At 37.6% G+C, this 19,756-nt stretch overlaps 1 protein-coding gene across 2 annotated transcripts; it reads left to right on the forward strand.

Annotated features, from left to right (window-relative positions):
- Positions 1 to 1,409: 1,409 nt before the first annotated feature.
- On the forward strand, positions 1,410 to 18,646 carry LOC127802851 (uncharacterized). 2 transcript variants are annotated; one of them, XM_052338903.1, is made up of 5 exons: positions 1,410 to 2,425; positions 10,497 to 10,635; positions 10,716 to 11,687; positions 12,188 to 12,639; positions 18,189 to 18,646. In XM_052338903.1, the coding sequence occupies exons 1-4, from the start codon at positions 1,578 to 1,580 to the stop codon at positions 12,587 to 12,589; spliced, it is 2,361 nt and encodes a 786-aa protein (XP_052194863.1). In that variant the 5' UTR covers positions 1,410 to 1,577; the 3' UTR covers positions 12,590 to 12,639; positions 18,189 to 18,646. The 2 variants fall into 2 exon arrangements, with proteins under 2 accessions (XP_052194863.1, XP_052194864.1); XM_052338904.1 differs by lacking the exon at positions 12,188 to 12,639 and having other exon boundaries at positions 1,412 to 2,425; positions 18,189 to 18,641.
- The last annotated feature ends 1,110 nt before the right edge of the window (positions 18,647 to 19,756 follow it).

Below are 19,756 nucleotides of genomic sequence, written 5' to 3' on the forward strand. Positions count from 1 at the left end.
AATTTTGTTAAAATGCAAAATGTGTTATCTCGAATGGGTTTTGTTGTTTTTGATCATCGAAAATTACTCTATAAAATTGTTTAGTTTTTGGTAACAAATTTAGAACGTGTCAAACGACGATTATATGATTCCGATTTATAAATAAATACTATATTTGAATATTTTAAGAACAAATTGACCAATAAATGTAACTTCTAATATATTATGAACAAAACTTTAGTGTTAACAAAAAAAATGATGATAGTTGTTCAAGGCGATGACCAAAAAAGAAAAGGCTAATAATTATTTAATAGGACTTTTTTTAGAGCTATCAACCTTTTGTTTATAGTTATTCGAGAGTGAAATTCACATTCTTAGATAGCTATTGACTCCTTAAATAGTTGTCGACATTTTTTTTATTGTTGTTATAGGAGTTAAATTCACCTCTCGGACAGTTGTCAATTTCTCTTTATAATTATCAACTCTCTCTTTACAGCTGTCTATGGATAAAATGTATCATCTTGGACAGCTATTATGCCTTCGAATAGCTGTCGACCTCTCATTTATAGTTGTCTAAAGGTGAAATTTATCGATTCAAATAACTATCGACCTGTCATTTATTTCGTGCACTCAACAAATATCGACTATTTCTTTTAAGCAATATATTATTGAATATAAAAATTTTATAAAACAAACTTACAAATATGTCCTCACTGATCAAAATAAATTATAATAAAGAGATACAATTTAGGGGTGATATACGCAATAGTTTGGAGAAATAATATCAATCAATAATTATTCATTATGAGAACAAATTTTAGTAAACTTATATCATGACCAATCTATAATTTTACTCTTATATTTTTATATATTTTTTTGTGTAATTACAAAAAATTTTCGTTGTTTTTATTATATCTTCGAACCTAATTTTTGTGTCAATTTAAGCCATTTACTTTGATATTTTTTTTGTGTAATAACTTGAATTTTTCATTATTTTGATTACATTATTGAATATTTATTTTAAAATCAATTTAACTCTTATATTTTTATGTATAAAAAATAAAATGAGAGAATAAAATACATATCATATTTCATGTATATCAAAATATACGTGTCAAATTTACTTGAATATAGATGTTTAGGGATATAATTAAAATAATAAAAAGTTCAAATATTCATACAAAAATAAATAAATTAAATTGACTTAAAAATATAATCTAAATAATAAAAAATTATCAAAAAAATACAAAAATAAAAATAAAAATAAAAATTTGGCATTATGTCCCCCTGTTTGCGACATAAAAGGGGGGAAGTGCTAATGGCAGTTAGTTTTAAGGGCGTAAAGTGTAATTTATGCAAAATTGATCAGAGGGACAAAATCGTAAGGAGCAGAGTGGATCCCACTTTTCAACTCGGTCCATCCTCGGACACGAGACATCTGTCCTGAAACGCCTCTCTCTCTCTCTCTCTCTGTCTGTCTCTCTTCTACACTTCTTCTCAGCTGCGGTTTCACTTCTCTCTCTGCTTCTTCTCTTCTTGGCAGCAAGTTTTCCGATTTTTATCTGGTTCGCTCTCGTGCCGGAACCACAACCTACACCATGGTATCGCCGGAAATGGCGATAGTGTCGTCGAACAGCGAGCCGCCGAAGCAGGCTCGGGGGGTGAAGCTGGAGTCCCTGGACGTGATAGACATGAGCGGACTCTCACAGTCGGAGCTGCATGCGCTCTCTCTCTGCTCCGACTCGGCATTCGACGCCCGCCGCACAGACGATTTGGTGGTGCCTCCAATTGACCGCTCAATTTTCAACGAGAGCGCCGCGACTCACGGCCCGACGTACTCGTCCTCCGCCGTCGGCCACCGCCGCCGACTAGCCGACCTTCCCATGGATGACGCAGAACGTGCGGAGAACAAGTTAATCGTTGATTTCTTAAAACAGCTTCTTGGAAAAGGTGAAAGTAGTCAATTGGTCCAGCCGTCCCCTACATCCCCACAAGCCGTTGTTTCCGGCGATTCCGAGGCGTTTCCTCAACCTATGAATGTAGATAATCAAGTAGGATCAGGCGAGCAGGACATGCAAATTGTTCCCTATGTCGGCGAGATTAAGAAGCGAGGGCGGGAACCGGAGCCCAGGGCCCCGGAGGTCGGCGGAGACGTTCAAATGCAGTTGGTAAACGAGGACGGAGTGCCTGTTGATCTGGAAGCATTGGAAAATGGGGATGAATTTTACGCCTCGGAGTTGAGGAGGAGAACTGTCGGGTTGGAGAGTCAGGGGGATTTTCTGGGGTTTTTGAGTAATTTAGGAGGAGTTTGGGGCAGTCGAAGGAAGAGGAGAAAAATTGTCGAGGCCAGTGAGCTCGGCGGCGCATTGCCCGAAGGATGGAAGATAATTCTTGGCCTTAAGAGACGACAAGGCCGCGTCTCCGTAATCTGCCGCCGATTCCTAAGGTGGTCTTCTCATAATGATTTCCCTTTGTTGATCTCACACATATAAATATTTTATTATTATCCGTGGTTACTTTGAAATAATTTATCTCAGTGTAGACACATTTATGATTTATCTCTCTATTTCATTGTTGAAGTTGGGTTTGGCATGTGGATTTCTGTGTTTCTAAATAAGTAAGCTCTTCAGGAATGTGGTGCTTCATTCATAATTTGTGGCTTGATTTTTCATAGAATTGTACATTTCTACTGCACGTTGACACGCCAAATAATCCTTTGGCTTATGGTCGGGCACGAAATGATGTTTGGGATTATGGTGCTTGTTGTTATATAGGTCAGAGTCCCCACTGTTGTGCTGTGGCTCTTAACTTCTTTCTGATTGTAGGTTTTTCAGATTGGTTGAGGAAAGTTTTTATGCTCATGCAGTTAACCGGTATCTTCAGAATAGTGTAACGTTTGTTGATCCATGACGGCAGCAACTATGTTCCTTGAAGCTAGAATTGGTGACTTATGGACAGATGAATCCATTTCTATTTGATGAAGACTTTCACTCTTTTTCCATAAATATGAATGTTCAGAGTGTTATGTGCCCTTCATAGATGTGAATAATTATAGCAATCATTATTCTGTTCTTCTAATTTATGATGCGAGATTGCAAGGATTGTGCACCTTCTCTGGTCACTGAAGTTTTGTAAATGTTATTTTCCTCACAGTATGAATTTCTTTTCGTCTAGTGATTTGTTGCCGCTATTAACTTAGTATGCATGCATTGGTTTCTTCCTTTTCTATGCAACTGACCATTTGAAGAAATTACTTTATCAACTATTTTCACATAAGGTATGTTCTTTTAATTTTCATTTATCATATGATGATGTAGGATTCTGGTCTTGGTTATCATTATCTTTTCTTTCATTCAATCACCATCTTTTGAAACAAAGCACTATGTAAAAATATTTTAACTGACACATTTAAATAAGAGTTACTTATGAAGAAATGGTGATGAAGACAGTTGACAAGAGCTAGGAAGTAGGGAGGATGCCCAATGGTGCATTGTTCTTATTAGCGGCGAGATACAAATAATCATGTTTTGTAATCTCACCACATTCAAAGAGTACTTGTTTTTTGGAATATTGGAGTGAACTTTAGCAGTAAATGGAATATTGGGTAGCTAACATCAAGTAATCAAACATTTTATTTCTTTTCGATAACTACCATCAGGGAATCAAATACTTTTTTTATGATTTTTTTTAAGATCTACACAAATTCAAAATTCTTATAATCATTCAAGAAATTGAAATCGGTTCTCATTTTGTTTTCCCCATGGTATAAGTGCAAGTTAATCAAGCTTTGGTCTAAGTTCCATTTCTTCTGTCATTCCATGGACATTGTGCCGTTTGTCTGGCTAATTTCATTGTTATTCAATCTCTCAAATTTCCTAATATTCTAGTATGTTTTGAGGGCGTTTTACCATCAAGGTGGTAGCTTAGTAGTAGGAAGGGTCAAAGACATTACCTCGTGAGTTCAAGATTGTGGGTGCAATTTCTAACCTCACTAGTACCTGGGTGATCTCATGCCATAAGGTCCACTGGTTTAGGTGGCAGTAGACCAATGATGTTGGCAATGAGATTCTAGCAGGGTACAAGACTGTTCAAGTGTGACGGGGGGCAAAACATGGTTTTTCCCCATCCTTTTGGTTCCTTTATAAGGTGACATTGAGTCAATTTCCCACTCTTTTACCTAGCCAAAAAAAAAAAAAGTTCCTAGGTTTTCTCTTCATTTCCTCCATTAACATAATTTCTTATTTTTTTTCAACTTGATAGACCTTTTTTTTTTTCTCTCCTTTATCCTTGCAAACTCCATTTAGTTGAGTTTCTATGTTGTATGCACAATATCAACCATGCAAAGAAGTGTTGGACCCCACCGGGAACCTTCAGGATTGAGCGCATACCACCGTGCTAAAAGCTATAGCTGTTAATAAAGGCGCACTTTTTATCCCTATCCACATTGTGGGTTTGCTGTTGGACCCCACTAGGAACCTTTAGGACTGAGCGCTTACCACCGTGCCAAAAGTTATAGCTATTAGTAGAGGCGCAACTCTTTATCCCTATCCACATTGTGGGTTTGCAACCCCATCCCCAGATCTCAACAGGCAGTCTCACAGAGTTGCTGGGGCTATGGCTATGGACCAACAATCCCCCCCACCCCCTAGCTCACTGGAGGAGACTTGAACCCGCAACCTGCTCTGATATCAGTTAGATCCCACCAGGAACCTTCAGGATTGAATGCTTACCACCATGCCAAAAACTAATCATATCAATTATCTTCATTCCCTACCATTTCATGAAATTTTTTCCATATCAAGACAGTGTTGGAACTTTATTTCATAATTCCCTTGCTAGAGGATTGCGTCAAGAATGGCAGGAAATTTTGCCTTATTTGTCTTTTGCATGGATTTGTATTGTCAATGTGATTTTTAGAGGTCAATTGACATCATGAATATAGTCCATTAACTTTAACATGGTTAAGATAAGGTGCATTTGATGATGCTTCTTGTAGACTCCATCAATTTTGGATTGACTTAAAAATTTGAAGAATAGAGAAGAACATGTTGGAGGGCTACAATTGAAAGCTCAAGCCTCTTGCCTATGAAGAGCCCATATCAAATGAGAAGAGGTGTTGGCCAAGAAGGCATTCTGTTTGAGCCATTAAAGACCTTTCTAGATCTGGACTTCTTCACAAAATTAGTTATCTAAAGAAAATCAGTATGAAGGGATATTCTATCAATGGCATAACACAATCAAGAAAGAGTAAACATTTACAAATTTAGTGAAATCCTATTGAGGTTGAGGGGAGTGTAGGAGAATGCAGAAGGGCAAGTTCTCCTTATTGGAGGTAAGATAAACCACCTGTCATTGGCTTGTGTTGCCATAATGACCCCCTAGTGTATGTTTTTTACTTTGCGAGGGTTCTAGAGGGTCATTTCTGTATGCAATCTTCCTGTTCTTCTTTTTTTTTGAGGACAGAAAACTATTTTCATAACTCAAACCTGTGACCTTCCAATCACAAGAAAACAACCTTACCATTGCTACCAAGGCTTGCCCTCTTTGGTTTGTCTTGCCAAGGGTGTCCCTAGTGGATAAGGCTCCTTGCTTTTCTAGGGTCATGTTGAATATTTAATAGCAACAATCACGCAATCAAATATTTGGTTTCATGTTATATATATTAGAAAACCAATACTAGTTTCTTGTAATCATTCAAGAAATTTAGTAAAGCACTCATTTTAGTTTTTCAAACATAAATATAAGGCTCTTTCGTAGTAAGTTTTACTTAAGCTTCGATTGATCTCTTGATTAATCCCAATAAAGGATTAATTGGTTGATGGGAATGCGTTCTTTTAGCTTGGAAGAAAATGAGTCTTGGTTGAGAGATTTAGAGTGGATAATTTTTTTTTCTTAGTGTATGAGGTTCTTGCTTTGCAAGGATCATTCTTGTTTGCAACTTACCCTTGCTTTACAAAGAGGATGTTTCTACAACTTGAATCCGTAACTTTACAATCTCAAAGGATCAACCTTATTGTTGCTACCAAAGTAAAAAATGCTTAAAAAATGTTTAGAGGAGAAAGGACTAACAAATGTATGTTCACATTTTTTTTTTATAATTTATTTTAAACTTATTTTTATAGCTTATGATGAAATTTTAATATGCTAAAGTGATGCACCACCAAGGTGCCCTAACATATTGTCAGGTATGCATTGCAAGTTAGGAAAGTTTTTGACCAATGTTGTGTCCAACATGAGTGTTGGTATGGCACCTTCATATACTACTTGTTTATGCTTCTTAGCTTAAGTTATTCTCAATAAACTCAGTTTGGCCTTTTTGTAAGACTTATTGTGTTGTCAAAGCTGCTTGTTGGCATGGGAACCCTTGATAACAAAGAGCAACCTATCACAAGCCTTAATCTTGCTAGACGGGGTTAATTACATGAATTTTAGCTTTTAAGCTATCTCCATCCATGTTCGTATCTCCCATAAGGCCATTGTACTCCATGTCATGTATAATGGTTTTTCACCAAACTTTCTTTGGTCTTCCATTACCTCTTGTTCTACTCATTTCTTCCATTCTATCCATTAGCCTAATAGGTGTGTTTATTAGTCTTCTTCTCACATATTCAAACCATCTAATTTCTAATTCTGTCTTTCCTTATATAGTTACACATCTACTGTAATTTCCTCATCCCATTTATACTCTTATTTTGCACATGTTGGTTCTTAAAAGTGGCATTTTAATTAGGATGACTTTTAGAACTCATGATCACATTAAGCTGAATTTTTAATGTTAAAAGCTTGAGAGTTGTTTGAGTAAATTCAAGTGATCTTACTGCTAACTATAATCTGATCCTTCCCAAGAATTTTAGTCATGTGGATGGTGACACTTGTAGCATTTGCTAAAATCTAGGTTTAAAGATCGAACTAAATTTTGAATCTTATTAATGAAGATAGTGGTTATATCTTGGAGTTTGTTTTCCTTTCCAAAAAATGGTTTGTGGACGATCCCTGTTACAAAAAACTGTGGGTTGAAAAAAGATTTTCCAGCCTATTGCATTCGGCAAAGTAGTCACAACCCAATCTCACATCGTTTGTTTATTGGGGAGGCTTTGGATATATTATTTGGTCCCATGAACCCCGTAAGCCACTTTTAATTAGTGCTTTTGGGTGGAGACCTATGGTGTTACAAGTGGTATCAATGCCAACCTAGGACCATTACCACCATTACCACGTGGGTACACGCTAGGAAAGTGTTTTGAGATTGGTTTTTGTTAGATTGAGGTACGAATTTTTGGTTTGGCAATGATGCTAGGAATTAAAAAAGGGTAATTTGGCACGTCCCAATCTCACATTGATAGTCTATTGGGGAAATCTTGAGTATATTATTGGGTAAATTGCCTCTAGATCCCTTGTTGTTTGGGCCATTTGCAAAGAGACCCCTATGGTTTACTTCTGTTCTTGGAGATCCTTATCGTTTTCATTTTTTCCAGCGGCACCTCCTCCATTAATAACCTGTTAGTTAAACTCAAATTAGGTTAGATTTAACCAAACCAAGACTTAGGCTTTAAAAATTTGCTTACAAAAAATAAAAAAAATGTCATAGACTGTGGCTTATGGTGGCTGGTGTCGCTGTTGAACCCAGCTGAGATGGGGTTCAGCAAAACAGAAAAACTCCTAAAGATCCTTCATCAAAATCTCGATAATTAGAGCTTCAACTTCCAAGATTTACTTAGCAAAATGGCTTCCAAGTACTGAAGGACCATCTCAGAAGAACAAGAGATAACTGATCTAAGCCAAAATTTTCCCAAATTAAGGTGATAAATTCCTCAATTGAGAGGGCTTGACTGTGCAATTCTCATTGCTGAGTCCTTAGAGACGATTGAGCAGTGTCTATAGTGAGATTGGTTGCTCAACCAAAGTGAACCTACCATCCAACCCATGATGCTTGTATATACATATATATCTGTAGAGGCTTGCCGCTATCGCTGTTGATGAAGGCAGCAATCAGCCTCCAATTGAGAGAAGAAGCGAGGAACTTCTCTGAAATTTAGTACCAGACCGACATGGCCGCTTTACGGAGGGAGGGAGGGAGGGAGCTTCAACGAAAAAAGAATTGAACAATTATGTTCTTGTGTGTGGCAAATGCAGAAGCTTTGAAGGGTTTGAATATTGGTGAAGCAGATGAATAGACTTTTATGGATAGTTTGAAAATCTGGTCTGCATGAGTTTATATAGATTTTTATGGAAATCAATTTCTTAGTGGGAATAGAAGCATTACGTAGACTTGAAGAATTGTGTTTTGACATATCGATCTTAGAGTTGTGTATATAGAATCCAAACTTGGGGGTTGAATCTTTCTCCCCCCTATGTAACTCTGAAAGTGATACCTACAATTTTTTTTTTCTTTTATTTTTTCTAACTTTAACCCAAATGAGTTAAGTGTAGTCAATCAAGAAGTAAAATCTATGTCGTCTAACAACAAACTAACGTTGTTAATGCCAAAACCAGGTAGGTGTCACTACAAAAAATGAAAACCGTAAGGATCTATGCAGACAAAAAGCAGCCACAGGAAGTCTCCATACAAATTGCCCAAACCAAAGGGGCTCTGAGGCAAATTTATCCTATATTATTTAGTCCCATTAACCCATGAGTCACCTTCAGGTACTACTTTTAAGTGAGGACCATAATGTTACAAAACACAAGGTCATGCAAAAACATCCATTGAACCATAGTTCATCTAAGGACGTCTATGGACTCACAAGTCCATGCAAGGACATTTATTGAAGTTGTGGATGCTCTTGTGATATCATTTTAAATTGTGGAGGGAACCATGATTTCAATGAAGTAGATATTTCTGTAACTTCAATTTCATCCCTATAACTTCAAACTGTACTTGTGCTTAAGAACCATGAGTCCATTAAAAGGCATTGAGTTTCACTTTAGGAAATATTTTCAGTCACTCATTTGGTAAAATTGGTCTTTATTACCAATTATGGTAACAAATTCTTTAATCTTGAAGGTTTTTGTTTTACCTAGTTAGCCCAATAATGAATCAATGTGCTTTATTGGAAATTATGCCCTATATAATATCTTAGTTATTTCAATTGGGAAAGTTTAAACAGCAAGCCAATTGCTTGGACACCAAAATTTGCTATTAAATTTGTTAGTTGGGTTCTATATTGATGTCGTTTTCCATGAATCTGGTTTGCAGCAATTCATACATGTGTTACATGTGGCGTACTTAAGTTACTCTCAAACACGTTCTTGGCTTGCATTCACCTAGTAATGGTTTTGGGTTAGCTCTAATACCACTTGTAACACCATGGTCCTCACCCAAAAGTGCTAAACTGACTCTTGAGGGGTACAAGTATCCCTGGAGGTCCTAAGTTGAGATAGTCCTTAGGCCTTAGGCCTTGCTCTTGGCCTATGCTTTGGAAGTAAGATAGTCCAACACTTGGGGGAAATTTTTAGGGAGTAATATGCTTAGGTGGAGTGTATGAGTGCAAGGGAAGGTAAATTGAGTATAGTCAATGGAGAGTGACATTCTGCTTTAGATCCACAGGGACCATCCATCATCTTTGTAAGGATAAAATTTGGTGCTCATCTATAGATTCTTTTCAAGGGGAGGAGTGAATGGCATGCTGTTCTCTTCACCCCACGATAACTACATAGTGCTTTAGGTATTTGTCCTTGTCACATGGGAAGGATATTACCAGATAGGACTAGCATTTGTAGATACACAGATATTAAATGCATTGTCTAATCTAGGTATAATCCCAACCTTAGATTAATGGATCATCATTGTTTTAATTAACAAGCAGGACTTTGAACACGTTTGACTGGTGGCATTTTAAGTAATGCATGCACTTGTTCATCCAATGTAGTTGTACTTGTTTCATTACAACACAATTTACTGAAATCGGGATTTAGTTCTCAAATTCTCAATGCATATAAATTAGTTGTATGTCCTTTTAGGGCTCTCTACCATGTAGCATATTTCTTTATGCTCGTGTACCGTTCTGCAGGATGGGTTGAAAAATATGCATGTGATTCTCATAAAAATTAATGATGGATCTCTATTTAACATATATAACTAATTAGGCTACTGCTCTTTGGTTTGGTTTCTATTCTTTTGAAACGTATATATTTCTTGTTAGAAATCAAATTGCACTTTATGTTGTGAGTGGAATGGTGTATACTCAACCAAGAGTAACAAAATCTCTAGCTTTGAGGGCCTGGACCATTTAGTATTGGCACTCTTCTGGGCTGTATGGTTTACATCAGTTGCTTAGAACATTGTTTTTGCAAAGGGCCATTCACAATTTTCTGCCATGTTTTTCTGAACACTTCTTTCACAACAGGAACAATATATGTAAAATTAAAGCTGCTTTTAGTTTTAATTGATTTGCTTACCTGATTATTGCTTTTTCCATATTGTTCATTCATTTTTGTACTCTCAGATAACTCTTCCTACTTCCCCTGTCATTTGCTTTTGGGGCCTGATATATTGTAGTTTACTTGGTACTTTTCAGCCCCGATGGAGAACAGTTTCTGTCGTGCAAAGAGGTTTCTTCGTTCTTTCAGTCTTATGTTGGGATTAGTGGTGCAAGCGAATCATTGACTCAGCCGGAGGGCGACAATCAGCAAGTTCATGGTGTGGGTTCTGAAGAAGTAAGTCTAGTAGTACATTATATCTGTCAGTTTTGTCCCATTAAAACTTTGCCTGATTAAATTTGTATGATGTGCAACAGCGTGCAGGTTTTGTTCACAAAAATGATGATGTAAAGAGAGAAAGCAATCCCAGTTCAATCTTACCCAGTCCGTCTATACCTATTGTACAAGAGAAGGGTTTTGATTCGAGGGGAATTGATAATCTGCCCGAGGTTCAAGTTCAGCATCTTTTTGAGTGTGACAAATGTAACATGACCTTTAATGAAGGGAACTCCTTTGTGAGGCATCTGATGTCATTTCACCAGAGGATTACGAGGAGGTACAACCTTGGTTTGTCAACGGGGGAAAATCTGATACCTAAAGAATGTGAAAGTGGGATCTTGCAGAAGGGATTTCAGGAAAGGCAGAGTCTTCACACCAACGTGGGAATCCATACAAGGAATGACAATGGAAGTTCTGGAGAATTGCCAGTTCAGACTGTGGTTCAGAAGAACATTCAACCTCCTCCTCACAATGCATTGCCATCAAGGATCTCTAAAATGGATGCTTTGGTTGAAGTTGCCCACAATACTATTTTGGAGACTACCTTTGCTGAATTTCATGATAAAGCCAAGATTTCCTCATCCGACAAACTGAAAGGAGTTTCTACTCCAGATACTGGTGCTGCCAGTTCTGGTCATAACGAGCTGAAAATGGAAACTTGCAAGACCAAGAGTACACCAGATCAAAGCTTTAACAAGCATGGGATCGACTGTGTAATGACTGATTGTGAAGCAATGAACAGCGATCAAATTTCTCATGTTGAGAAACATTTGAGTGTCTTCTGCACTGGCACTCTTGAGCATCAAAAACATGATGAAGCAGAAAAAAATGGAGACAGTGAAAGAAAAACTTGCAGGAACAGAAAACTTACACCAAGCGATGATGTGCAAAGAGGGACATCAGGTCAAATTGCCAATGAAATTGCCAATCAGAGTGGGGCTGCTGCTTCTTCAACAGCAGCGACACAGCCAACACCCTGCTTTCCCTCATTTACTGCTTTCTCAGATAAGGTATTCAAAATTTTATCTGATTCTGAAAATATCAAAAAAATTGAGAGATATACAATTTGATATTGTTGTTTTTGCCTTGTTCAAGAACATTGTTTGTTGCCCTTTTTTGATTCCCCAAACTACCTAAGATTGCAAAATAGTTTTTTTTCTAATATATCTTTCTCCCTCGAGATTGTTTCTCTATTAGATTGTAATCTTACTTTCACTGGCCTATCTATAAAATTCAGAACAAAGGATTTTGCATTTCCTGCCTGAGGTTGTGATCCTGAATAGTTCCAAAATGAAAAATCTGTGGACATGGTAGGAAGGAAATAAAGGTGTTTTTCTCCTTCACAGTTCTCTTAACCTTTTCTTAGCAAACTTATAGAGTGCAGGGTGAATTCCTAGTTGTTGATTAGTGATTCCTTCAACAAATATGGTAGTAGGACATGCCTCCTTTTTCATTGGCATGCTTACCCTTGGTATGCCTGAGGAATTTATTTTTGGCTATGTAATGACAGGGAGAAGATGAATTTTGTACTGTTGATCAGAGGGTTTACCATATAACCAGCTTTGATGATCTGGCATTGGATTATGCAGACTCTCTGAAGTTCAGTTTTCTGAATGAACAAGAATCATCATATCTGCCAGGTATACCGATGCATCTAGTAGATGATGACGGAACTGGAAAGGGATTGGATTCTTCAGATAGAATTGAATCAGAACCATCCATGCCAAACCATTCTGGGAGGCACCAGTTCACAACTGTCTGTGTGTGGTGCAGTAAAGAGTTCAACCATGAAGCCGTTGACTCGGACACCCAGTCAGATTCAGTTGGTTATATGTGTTCAACCTGTAAATCCAAAATATCTGGACAACTTAACATACTGGATGGTGGTTTATCCAGGGATTCCCATCTTTAATCAATATTGTGCTTCCTTTGCTTTGGAGCTCAAGTCCCATCGAATTTGTGGTAAATTCTGAATCCTTCGAGTATTGTATTACCTTGTAAAAAGTTTGAGCTTGGACAGGTTATTATATACATAAATATTAGATCATGTATATATGATCCAATACTCGAGGGACTTTAGATAACTCCTCAAATTCATATCTGATGGTTATAGAGTCTCTAAGATAAAATTCAATCTGATTGCGAATATGGGATAGGGATAGGTATTAGAGACTTAATCGAGTTGGAGTTTTTGCCTATAAATAGGCTGTTATGACCCAATCCCATATCGTTAGTCTATTGGGGAGGTTTTAGGTATATTATTTGGTCCCATGAGTCCATAAGTCACCTTCAACTAGCTATTTTGGGTGAGGACCCATGGTGTTACAAGTGGTATAGAGCTAACCCAGGACCATTATCAGGTGGGTGTGGGCCAGGAAAGTGGTATGAATTTGACTTGTCAAGCCAGAAATCCCCTATTGATAAATTTGACCCAAGTTAGATTCAAAATGCTTTCAAGACCTGCACCCACGTTGTAGTTATGGGCTCATGGAACCAAGTAATATATCTAAGACCTCTCCAGTACACTATTAATGTGTGATTGGGTTGTGACACACTCCCCTCCTTTAATACCTAGTATCCTTGCCGGACTAGAAATCCCATATCAATTAATCTGACCCAAGTCAGATTCAAAACACTTTCCTGATCCATACCCACATGGTCGTTATGGGATCATGGAACCAAGTAATATATCTAAGACCTCTCCAGTAGACTATCAATTTGGGATTGGGTCATGGAAACCTCCTCTTGTTTAATACCTGATGTCCTTGCCAGATCAAAAATCCGATGTCAATCAATTTGGCCCAAATAAGATTCAGAATACTTTCCTAGCTTGCATCCACGCGTGGTCTTTGATTGACTTTGATACAACTTGTAGCACCACCAATCCTTACCCAAAAGTGCTAGTTGTAGGTGGCTTATGGGCTCGTGGAACTAAGTAATATACCCAAAACCTCCTTAACAAACTATCGATGTGGGATTGGGTTGTAACAAACTCTCCTCCTTTGATGCCTGGTGTCCTCACCAGACCAGAAATCCCATAACAATCAATCTGACCAAGTTAGACTCAAAAACACTTTCCTAGCCCGCACCCACGCAATAATGGTCTTAGGTTAGCTTTGATACCACTTGTAACACAACAAGTTCTCACCCAAAAGTGCAAGTTGAAAGTAACTTATGGGCTCATGGAACCAACTAATATACCCAAGACCTCCCCACGACTACCAATATGGGATTGGGTCGTGATGTAGGCACCCCTAGTTTAGTTGTTGATGTACCACACTAGTAATATATGAGATGATGTAGCCAAATTATTGTGGTTGTGTCCAAAGAGAAGCAAAGTCCACAAAGGGAGTACGACCAATTATTTAGATTAGAGAGGGCTATTGCTGTTTTTAGTTTTGTCTGTGAAAAAATTGTGTGGGAGGATTTCATGGTTTTTTCATTCGAAACTACTGATTAATAGATTATCCTCTTGTGGTGGTATCATGTACGTAGAGATTAAGGTCAAACAACGTTAAATTCTCTATCTTGTTTTCTCTTGATTTCTATGTGCGTGATCCAATCCTAACAAGGGGGTATTAGTTAGCCCCTAATGAGTGGTACAAGAGCTTTGGTTGTTTTAGGATCGCATGATACATAAATTCCTTTGGTGGAGAGAAAATTTACACAAAAAAGAAAATTCAAAATAGGGTTTAGTCCTAGAGAAGCCATGGTTGGCTAAAGTCACCACCTAAAGGAGGAGGCTGCTGGGGGGAGACCTGCATGCCTTCTTACCGCCACTGAGGGAGGAGCATGCTACTACAACTCACCAGAGAAGAGTAGTACTGGTTGTTGGAGTCCTGTTGTCACCATAGTTGAAAGACACCCAACCAATTAGAGAGCTCGCCACCACTGTTTTTTTAGTTGTTGAAGGAGATTATTGGTGAAGAGGAGATCCATGTTGATTCAAGAAGAGAGGTGCCAGCTGACCCCACTGCCACTGTGGGAAGTTTCTTGAGCATTGTTGTTGTTGCTGCGATGTTTGCCAAAGGGGGGGCTTGTTGTCAGTGCTGCTTTACCATCTTTGAGGTGACCAAAGGGAGGATAAAACCCATGTGGGTGCCCAGCAGATTACAGAAGCCTGCATCACCCACTGAAGAAGTAGACTGGCCTGTCATTGTTGGATCTAATTGGCTTACCCCTTCACCACCATCGATCTGAAGAACTAGTGAAGAAGGGGGGTTCCGTTGCCAACACCAGAGAAGAGACCCTGTTTTGGAGCCATCTGTCACCCTGCCACTGTTGGAAGACCCCTGTATGCCTCTGTGGATCCATCATCATTGGAGAAGAAGATTAGCTTGACCCATTTATGTTGGATTCAGTGTGAAGTTGTGGCTGCCCATTGGGAGAGGAGAGATTCAGGTCACAGAAGTTGATTGAAGAAGGTGCCACTGCCATTGCAGAAGATGTTTCTGTCGCTGTTGCAACTGCAATTGTTGGGAGGCTGTGGGTGAAGGGAGGAAGCAAGCCACCAGTAAAGAAGACACTCAACAGGAAACTTGAAGAAGGGATGCACCAGCTAGAGGCTGATTGAGTCAACATGATTTCTTTTGGGTATGTTTTACCTGACTTGTTTTTAGGGTTGCATGGATTTGTCCCCCCACGTGTGTTCCAAGCTCAATTGATCGAGATATAGATTGGCTATGGTCGAGAATTTGAGTCAATGGAGGAATTGTTGGATAACTCCTAAAATTCATATATGATGGAGATATGATCTTTCAAATAACACCCAATCAGATTGTGAATGGGTATTAGAGACCTAATCTAGTTGGAGTTTTTACCTATAAATAGGCACCTCTAGTTCAATTGTTAGTGAATCACACCAGTAAGTTGTGAGATGATGTAGCCATGTTATTGTGATTGTGTATCTAGAGAGTCCCACAACTAGATAAGCAGAGTCCCCGGTTTGATGCTAGTTATCTGGATTAGAGAGGATTGTGAGGGTTTTTAGTTTTCTCAGTGCAAAAACTGTGAGGGAGGGTTTTGTAGTTTCTCTGTGAAAGATTACTGATTATTGGATTATCCACTTGTGATGGCATTTTAGGCATTGAGGCATCACATTAAATTTTTTGTGTCTTGTTTTTCTCTTGATTTCTGTGTGTGATGTCTTGATCTGATCCTAACAAAGTGTATCAAAGTTACCCCCTAACAGGAACTTAGTTTGTCTACAAAAAAACTGCCGGCGTAGATCAACATATGACTAATGATGGTGAATATGATGAAGAAATTCTATATAAAATGCCAACATCAAGAAATCTGTTTGTGCATGAGCATAATAAATATAATTGTTGGTTTTGATTTGATCTCTTGATTTAAAAATATGGATAGAGAACTCAATTTTTTGATGATGTTTATGTACAAAAATGAATTAGGGTTTTTATGTTTGATTTTATTTTGTTTGGTGAGGACTGGATTTGATTTTCAAAGAGTTAATTACTTGAAAAGAACTTTGTTTCAGTTACTGCTTATTGCTACACTCTATTGCATACATAACATGAGTTAATCATTTAGGCAGAAGATGTACAAAATGATATTAGCTGGCACAAAAAGAGTTTTAGTAGCTATCTTCTGGTATCTGTTATTCTCAAACAGGGAAGGTCAGATTTTAACTTTCTGTTTGAGACATGATTGTATGTGCATCTAGAGTGGTGGAGAAATTTGTGCATCTTTTCAGATCCCATACTAAACCAACTGATTGATTAAGCAAATAGGTTAACTCATGCCTGAAGTGAACTAGTTAAAGCAGAATTTTTACTGATTTTTCAATCTTCTTGAGTCCCATAGAGTGTACAGAGGGTTGAGATAAAATTATTGTTTGGATGCCATCTCCAGCAAAGAAGCTTTCCTTTTTCTTTTTACTTCCAGTAGACATGTCCACTGGAATTGTCTAGTTGCAGATGTTCCCAATGCATGTCCTTCTCCCTTCCCTGTATTCCATTTTGCCCAAAAAAGCTCCTCTAGCATGCAAGGACTGATAATAATTACCAATTATTTTTTAGTGTTGATTGTGGACTTTGATACTAGTGCGTTATGTCTATAAATTTGGGTTTTAGTTCAGGACTGCAGTCACTAAATTCCTATATGAAGGTTGAATGCTTTAGCAATGCACTTAAAGCCTGAATCTGAAGAACACATAAGAGAGTTAGCATAGTCATTGCCCAGGATTTGCTAAATGAGTGATCAGGCGAAAATGTGATAACTTTGGTCAGTCAAATTTGTGTAAAGTTTTGTTTTCTTTAAATTTGCTGATATATTCTGACTATTTGTATTAGCTTGTTTTGAGTCATTATGCAAAATCACATCTCGGGATCCTGTTAAATCTCTCTTGTTGGGGGCTGATGAGTTAGTTGATAAAATATCTAGAGATTCTGGATTTGTGGGCGATCTGGGAAAACTTCCCTGGAATGGTGATTGAAAGGGTGAGTTAGATGATTTACTCGTGTTCAACAAATTATTTGTGTTGTTTAATAGGTCTTTCCTTTTTTCCTTGTCTTCTAATTCCTGGTGCACCTTTTTCTTTAATTGCCATCTGCTGGGCAACTGTGAGGTTTATTCAGATACTCTTTTTAACTTTCAAATTAAAAATGTAATATGGTTTAGAGGCTCAAATACTTTGATTTGGATTTTAAAATTTGCTGGGGTGGTCTCGTCACTTCGTAGTTATCTTCAAACTTGTCTTATTTAGCATGCAGAGTAGTGCTCATTGATAGCAGTGAAGATTGATTGTCATTTTGTCTTGAACCAAACGCTCATCTGGCCACCTGTTCCTTTTTCTCAATGACATCAAGTTGCTTGCAGCTTGCTTGTGGTAATTTCTATGGAATGATTTTTAAAATAACTTGTAGAGAGAAAAAAAATAAAAGAATTTTCTGTGGTTAGGCAGTAGTTGTGTTATTAGACTATCGTTATCAATGAGAACCAGGTTGTCATCCAATACATGATTTGTAAGACATCTTATGTAATATACATGTGTCATGTTTTCAATGATTTTAGAAGTAACTAATAGAGGGAAAAAAAAAAAAATGATTTTCCAAATGATTGGATGTGGTTAGGCAGTGGTTGTGTTATTAGCCTTCATTATCAATGGGACACAGGTTGCCATCTTGTACATGATACATAAGACATTTATGTAGTATATATGTGCAATGTTTATGCAACATCACTTGTAGTGTTTACATGATGAATACAATGAATGAAAATTTGTAGATAGAAGCTTTTTTGTTCAAGAATTGTTGGAAACTATCGAGAAAATCTAAAGCATTATTGGGTCAAACATTGAAAATTAAAAATCCATGTCCCTTCTTTCCAATAGTCATAGAAATAGGCAGGATGATGCAATCTTGATTGGTAAACAATTGCTACATGAAGTGAGGCCCTGGCATTCCTATAGCCCATTTAACCGCAATGCCCTATGTGCCTTGGCATTGACTTGTTATTCTTTACTTAATCTGCTTTCTTGCATACCTCTGCAGAAGAGAGTTAGGTAATATAAACAACAGCGAGAAGCATTTTGGAGGGTGCTGTAAATCTGATGGCATGAACTGTGACTTTCGACGCCAATTCTACCGGGGGAATGCAATCATGCTGGGAACATCTGAACTCTGCCCTTTATGTATCTATCTATTCCAGCAATTGGCTTCAGTTTCGATAGTACCTGTAACATAGGGTTTATGGACCTCATATAGAGTTTATGGATTTGTTTATGAGATGTTAATATAACTATATGCTTTCTGGGACTTGTTTTATAAAATGTTGATCTATAAATGTTGCATCATCTCATATGGCCGGCCTACCTATTGTGGCTCACACCACAGAAATTTAAGGGCAGCAAAGTGGATCCTAGGCCATTCAGTTGCCATATTGATGTAATCCCCAAAGTGTGAATTTTTGTTACTCTTATTTGCAGGTCTATGTAAGAAAATGAATGGCTGGAGATGCAGTTATGGCCTTATGGGATTAGTTTATGCTAATATATTTTGATTTCTTAGAATATAACTAGGAATGTGTAGACTACTTTCCCATAAGGATTTGGATTTGGAGGGTGCGGATGCAGTGAAGAAAGGGAAAGCTGTCCTTGTTGTTTGTCATCCAAGAAAATGGGGAGAAATGGGTGGAAAATATCATCTGAGATGGAAAAATTGCTGATTGAGGAATTTTACATTTAAGTCCTATTTTTCATTTTTTTAAATAATTTTTTAAAGACTACTTACAAACAGAGGATGGAGTCATCAGAGAAATACGAACAAACAAGGGGCTGATATGGTTCTCAAGGGTATTGGTACCTTGGGAATACGGCACAAAAACAAGAGGGGTGCAATGTAATGTAAGGAAGGTGCGATAAAAAAATAAGGGGTGGGTACCCGTAGTCTTGGGTGCCTAAAGTTACCATGGAAATGCAGTACAAAAACAAGAGTGGTGTGATGCAATATGAGGGAGGTGCAATACAAAAACAAGGGGTGGGTACTGGTTCTCTTGGGTATCTAAAGTTACCTTGGAAATGCAGTACAAAAACAAGAGTGGTGCCATGCAATATGAGGAAGGTGCGATACAAAAATAAAGGGTGGGTACCAATACTCTTGGGTACCTAAAGTTCACTTGGTCGGAAAGATCTGCTTGTCAACTTACAAGAGGCTTCCACTATCAACAGTCAACTTCTAAGGATTCAAATGGCTTCCATTTCTGTGTTCTTTTCTCTTCTTTTGCCCATAACCAGACAGTAGAATGCTTATCTAATCCTATCACTTCTAGGATAAGAGGGAATCAGTCAACAGAAAGTAACAAGAAAGAAATGCTTTTAACTTAATTTCTCATCTATCTGCCCCTCTAATACAATGACTTAAGAGTATCAGATTCAGATTCAGATTCTTGGCTATATGGTCAAAAGAAACACACTTGGATTTGATTTTTCCTCTTTTTAGACTTTAGAATCATTTACATTACCGACCAATTGTAAGATTTAATTTTATTACATAGAATCGATTATGTGAATTTTATACTCGTTATTTATTATCATATCATCTACTGTCTCAGTTCAATGATG

The sequence above is a fragment of the Diospyros lotus genome, chromosome 5 (assembly GCF_014633365.1).
Source record: "Diospyros lotus cultivar Yz01 chromosome 5, ASM1463336v1, whole genome shotgun sequence".
Lineage (NCBI taxonomy): Eukaryota > Viridiplantae > Streptophyta > Magnoliopsida > Ericales > Ebenaceae > Diospyros > Diospyros lotus.

What these genes read in the sequence shown, in the direction of transcription:
- LOC127802851 (XM_052338903.1), top strand. Translation starts at nt 1,578, where the DNA reads ATGGTATCGCCGGAAATGGCGATAGTGTCGTCGAACAGCGAGCCGCCG. An exon ending in ATCTGCCGCCGATTCCTAAG is followed by an intron (nt 2,426 to 10,496) that starts GTGGTCTTCTCA and finishes GGTACTTTTCAG; the next exon opens with CCCCGATGGAGAACAGTTTC. An exon ending in ATGGTGTGGGTTCTGAAGAA is followed by an intron (nt 10,636 to 10,715) that starts GTAAGTCTAGTA and finishes GATGTGCAACAG; the next exon opens with CGTGCAGGTTTTGTTCACAA.